This window comes from Ricinus communis, chromosome 5 (genome assembly GCF_019578655.1).
Source record: "Ricinus communis isolate WT05 ecotype wild-type chromosome 5, ASM1957865v1, whole genome shotgun sequence".
Taxonomy (NCBI): domain Eukaryota; kingdom Viridiplantae; phylum Streptophyta; class Magnoliopsida; order Malpighiales; family Euphorbiaceae; genus Ricinus; species Ricinus communis.
Genome location: NC_063260.1, coordinates 630,505 through 635,980, shown reverse-complemented (window position 1 = coordinate 635,980; position 5,476 = coordinate 630,505). Strand labels below are relative to the sequence as shown.

General features: G+C 34.6%; 1 protein-coding gene across 2 annotated transcripts; it reads right to left on the bottom strand.

Moving 5' to 3' along the window:
- Window positions 1-492: 492 nt before the first annotated feature.
- On the bottom strand, window positions 493-5,273 carry LOC8279119 (CDK5RAP1-like protein). Of its 2 annotated transcripts, XM_048374329.1 has the most exons (4): window positions 4,826-5,273; window positions 2,479-3,515; window positions 2,440-2,448; window positions 493-1,433 (listed from the first exon to the last, which is right to left on the bottom strand). In XM_048374329.1, the coding sequence occupies exons 1-4, from the start codon at window positions 5,131-5,133 to the stop codon at window positions 928-930; spliced, it is 1,860 nt and encodes a 619-aa protein (XP_048230286.1). In that variant the 5' UTR covers window positions 5,134-5,273; the 3' UTR covers window positions 493-927. The 2 variants fall into 2 exon arrangements, with proteins under 2 accessions (XP_048230286.1, XP_048230285.1); XM_048374328.1 differs by having other exon boundaries at window positions 2,440-3,515; window positions 4,826-5,266.
- Window positions 5,274-5,476: the final 203 nt, after the last annotated feature.

Genomic DNA, 5,476 nt, shown 5'->3' with positions numbered 1-5,476 from the left:
ATAATAACGATAATTGATCAAAGTAAAAATAATTAAATTTTTATAAATTAAAATTTTTAATAGTCCGAAATATTTTTTTTATCACAATATATAATCACATATTTTTTTTTATCTAAAAAAGACATTTAAAATTATAAATCAGTAAAATCACAAATTTTTTCTTTTAAAAATACTCCCACATTCTTTTAAAAATTCATCTTGTTCGGTAAGCCAAATGGATGCAACTCCATAATTTTGAACTCTGAATCTTGCCAAAAGAACTTCATAATCTTTTTCGGTAAGCCAAATGGAAGCAACTCCATAATTTGGATCTCTGAATCTTGCCAAAAGAACTTCATAATTTCGAGCTCTGGATCTTGCCAAAAGAACGCCTTGAAATTTAACCAGCTTAACCGCCTAACTCACTTGTGGAAGAGAAATGAAATATACATTATTGCTATCAAAAGGCACCAAAAAAAAAAATAAGAAAAAAAGAGGAACAAACAGAGAGAATTAGAAAGGAAGAGAACTTGGTTTGAGATCTGAAGCGATATTTCAAACACAACGTTTTCGATCTTTTAATTACAATTTCTCCTAAAAATTGTGGGTGACAAAGCTTAATCACTATAAACCTGAAGTAGGCTACATAAAATGAAATGAAATGAAATAGTAATGATAGTAACAAATTTAGCACCTCTAAGCTATTCTACAGTTGCAGATAGCCGAAATCACAGAACCTGTCTTTAAACATTATATTGTATATCTCTCATGCTTCAATCTTTTCCCACAGCTTGTCCAACCCAACATTATCAGCATCCAATCAACTTAGGACTGCATGCACAACTTCTGAATCTCCCAACAAGAAACAGCCAACAATTACCAGCAAGAAGAAACAATCTTCTGATAGTTTCCCAGATCAAATTATAGAACTGCGTGAAGGGGTTTGCTTCAGCTTGCGCATGCAACAGCTTCTTGATCTACATTGCTATGAAATAAGCTCAATTTAGTAATGGCAAGTGCCTCTCCAAAGAGCGATGCTCGTGTAGATTTTAATATACGAACTTCCACATAATCACCAACTACAGGATTCCGCTTGTTGATGAAACCCTCGCTCCTATTTGGTACTGCCAGATTGATAAATGAAACCCTATGGCCTCTATCAGTCTTGCCAATAAGTTCTGTATCTGGAGCTCTTTTATTGGGCCCTTCCACTAACACGAGTTGGATACTTCCAATCTGGGAATCGTAACATTGACCAGTACTCCCTCGGAAAGCCTCAATAAGTTCTGTAAGCCTCCTCTGCTTGACATTATCAGGAACATCGTCATTGTAGTTCCTGTGAGCATGTGTTTTCTCCCTCATGCTATATGCAAACATATATGCCATATCATAACCTACAGTCCTGACAAGACTTAGTGTGCTTTCATGGTCCTCCTCCGTTTCTCCACAGAAACCTGTAAAAAAGGTATTTAAATCAATAGATGGTATCAAAACAGAATCTAACTTCACCTGAATTCAGAAGCACATGTGTACTTTTACTTCAAATTTTTAATTAAGAAATGATTCTTTCATACTTCTCCGGAACCTTACATAATACTAAACATCATCAAAGAAACCTATAATCAAACACAATAAAAGTCTAGAAGCAATCAAGATTTCAAGTTTGCCCAACTGGAGTGCATTTAATTCCTGTAACCTACTATTTCTGAAGCTTGCAGCTAATAGTTGCTATTTCTCTTGCATTGCTAGGGTATTACTTTTATCTTTTCTTTTTTTTTTTTTGAATTTCTTTCCTTGAATAGTTAAAATGGATATTAATACTTTCAATTTCAACATTTAGAAAAACAGTATTTTAATGCTCCAGCCAAACCAATATTCAAATTTATTGTCAGAGAAGCGTTGCCCCAAACTTCCAAAAATAAGAGCTTAACATTAAATTTATTTATTTTAGATGGTTAACATGTAACTAGTTCGAGGTTTTAATTTCTTAAAATTACTAGTTCAAGAATTAATTTGTCAAGTTCAAGGGTCAAATTGTCACCTAATCCTATTATCATCACATATCAGTTGAGGCACTTAACAGGTGCACAGAGAAAGACCACGCAACAATATGACCGCAGGAATGTAGACCAGAGGTTGAACATTACAAACACTGTCATATATTCTCAGTTTCAATTTAAAGGGCCCTAAAATATGTGGTCACCATCCAATTACTAATTCTTCAATAAGAGAAGGAAATCACAAAGATGAGATCCGTCTACAATATTACCTAATTTACTTGATAACTAACAGTTTGGACCCTCAAGACTCACTTGTAAGCATCACAGTTATATGTCGAAATTCAACAGCTGAATGTTTATAAGGCATGATTTAAATATAATTATCCAGAATAGAAGTATCAAGAAGCACAGTTACCAATTCAAGAGCAAACAATTATTCTTTGGATATAGGATCCCTTACCACAGATGAAATCACTGGTTATCCCAACATCTGGCATGATCCTTCTTATCTTTTGCACAAGATCTAAGTATGCCTCTCTAGTATATCCTCGACGCATTCTCTCAAGAACTGTGCTACTCCCGCTTTGTGCAGGTAAATGAATAGATTTGCAGATATTATATTTGTCTCGCATTACATACAATAAGTCATCCGGGAAGTCTTTTGGATGCGGCGATGTGTATCTAAACCGCATCTCAGGAAATTCAGTAGAAAGCCGATCCAAGAGATCAGAAAATCGTAATCCCATCTTCTTCACCTTGCACATGCTGGAAAAGCCTTCACTAAGTTTCCAATTTGATCCTGGTTCAACTTCATTTTCAACCCCAGATGCATCGTTATAGCTGTTCACATTCTGACCAAGAAGAGTTACCTCTTTTACACCTTCTTTCCACAGTTCTGCCACCTCCTTCACTATTGAATCCACAGGACGTGACCGCTCTCTACCTCTAGTAAAAGGAACAATGCAAAATGAACACATATTATTGCAACCCCTCATCACTGAGACAAATGCAGTGATTGAATTTTTAGAGATTCTAACTGGACAAATATCAGCATAAGTCTCTTCAAGTGAAAGAAGAGTATTGATCCCCTTCTGACCATAGTCTACTTCTTCAAGTAAACGTGGCAAATCTCTATAAGCATCAGGTCCACAAACCACATCAACCATCTTATCTGCATCAAGTATCTTGTCCTTTAATCTCTCGGCCATACATCCCAATACAACCACCTTTGGAGGAGAAAGAGACTGTGATCTTCCAATAGTAACATTACTTTTCCAGTGTCTCTTCAGAAACCAAAAGTAATTAAGCCTCTGCCACACCTTTTGCTCTGCATTGTCCCTGATAGCGCAAGTATTGATGAAAATGATCTCAGCACTTTCAGGGACATCTACCACTTCCCTATATCCAGCATCCTTCATAATAGATAGAACAATCTCCATATCATTAATATTCATCTGACATCCATAAGTCTCATGATAAATACGGCCTCTTACAGGAATTTCAGTATCCAGAGGAACTTCTAACGCCTGTGCAGTTCTAGACAACAAAACAAAAGAGAACATTTAAGGTATGATTTCTAATTCGCATGGTGTCCTGTAGTCCTAAAACGTAACGATCAGTCAAAGAACATTAAAGATCCAACATATGAACTGTTCTGAGCATTAATAACTGGTATAGACAGCAATTATAAGGGGGAAAATAAAAAAAGGGAGACATTTAGTATTGACAAAATTCAGACCATATTCTAGGTACCAAGCAACACTTTATTAAAACTCTCAATGCAATGTTGATTGATTTCCCATAGCAGTAGCTATACATACCATTCTATATTCCTTGGATGTGGACTGATAAGTTGTTTAATGGGACCATTTGTGGTTTCTATTGGAAATAAATGTGGATACCACAAGTCTAGACACCTTAAACAAATTACATATGCACAAGGAAACAACAAAAGAACAATTTAACTATATTTAAACAAGCCGGACAGATAATTTAAGCAAAGGGATGCAACATGGGATGTGGATTTTCCTGCCTTTTTGGCATTAACCCAAAAAGTCTTGGATTGGTGAGCCAATGACATATGCACAAGAACCTTTACGCATATACACACATATTACAGGTTTATTTTACCATGATTATTGAACTTATCACTAATATCAGCATGGTTGTTAAATTTCAAAATGTATTAGTGAAATGACTCAGTTTTAATTTTGTTTCAATATGGTGCTTATGCCTAAATTTTGGAAGAATTTCAGCTAAAATTTTTACTCAAAGACCTAATAAGATCTTCCTAAGACTCTTATCGAACTATCTTACCTAGTCATAGAATGGAAAAAAATGACTAGATCTCTACAGTAACTTATAAAGACGATATTGAAACAAAATAAAGCTTGAGTGATTTTGCTGATACCAAATAAATTTATTGACTACGTTGACATTTGGTGTCTGATGACAACAAGAGCAATAAATAGAACACAACCAAAATGCACTCTTTAATTAACATGAGCAAAAACAATAACGGACACTGCATTAAACTTTATTGAGTGAATAAAACTAAATTTGAATAGCCTAAATAAGTCTAAGTGAATTTAAACATACTGGAGCTCAAAAATGACTGTCTCTATAACGATTTAGTAATAGAGGCCATACTGAAACAAAATAAAAAGTGGAGCTATTTTGCTGACACCAATTGAAATTTAGTGGCCGATGTAGCAACATTAGAAAAGAACACAAATATTTCAAAACCCAAAAAGCAAAATGCAAAATTTAATTAAAAAGAAACAATGACATACATAAAAGAATTGAACTTTAAGCCTAAATAAAACTATCCGTTGGTAAAAACTTACTGTGGTGATTCGGTTAGGGAAGCTGAGAGAGAAGCTTGGGCAAGGAAGTGTTGAAAAGCAGGACCATCTTTACTATTATTATTAGAAAAGGAATGGTTAGATTGAGAAAATTCTCTTGAGACATTGAGAGAAAAGCTCTTTCTTCTGAGGGGCAGCTTCTTGAAGTTGCGATGGCAATAATAAGAATGGGAAGAAGGAAGTGGGTACTTGGATAGAAACCTGATGCCGTAGAAGAAGCATCGTGTTTGAAGGGAACGGTGAGGTTGTGTAAGGATCACGGAGAGAGATGAAGGGAGTGAAGACGCCATTGACAGAGAGAGAGAGACAGACTCTCAGGGTGAAGGACTGGTATTCATCTTTTGCGTATCATGTTCCTAATTTCCTATGCTCAGAATTCTTGGATGGCCATTAACCAAGATAGGGATTATGCTATTTACTCCTATAACGCATCGTTTTGGGATTTTCTTTTTTTCTTTCTCCATAATATTCTCGAAGTTTTCTTTTGACAATTTTGAATTCTGAAAATATTTTACTTTAGATTTTATGTTAATTAAAAGACTAACTTTTAATTATACCCTAATTTTTTATTTTAAAAAGTAATATATTGATTACTTACAATTAATAAGTGAAAACATAATATTTTTATAAACA

Excerpts from the sequence above, each read along its gene's own strand:
- LOC8279119 (XM_048374328.1), bottom strand. The coding sequence starts at position 5,133 with ATGGCGTCTTCACTCCCTTCATCTCTCTCCGTGATCCTTACACAACCT. Across the intron at positions 3,516-4,825 it reads TCCCTAACCGAATCACCACA|AACTGCACAGGCGTTAGAAG; the intron begins GTAAGTTTTTAC and ends TTTGTTGTCTAG. Across the intron at positions 1,434-2,439 it reads AACCAGTGATTTCATCTGTG|GTTTCTGTGGAGAAACGGAG; the intron begins GTAAGGGATCCT and ends CCTTTTTTACAG.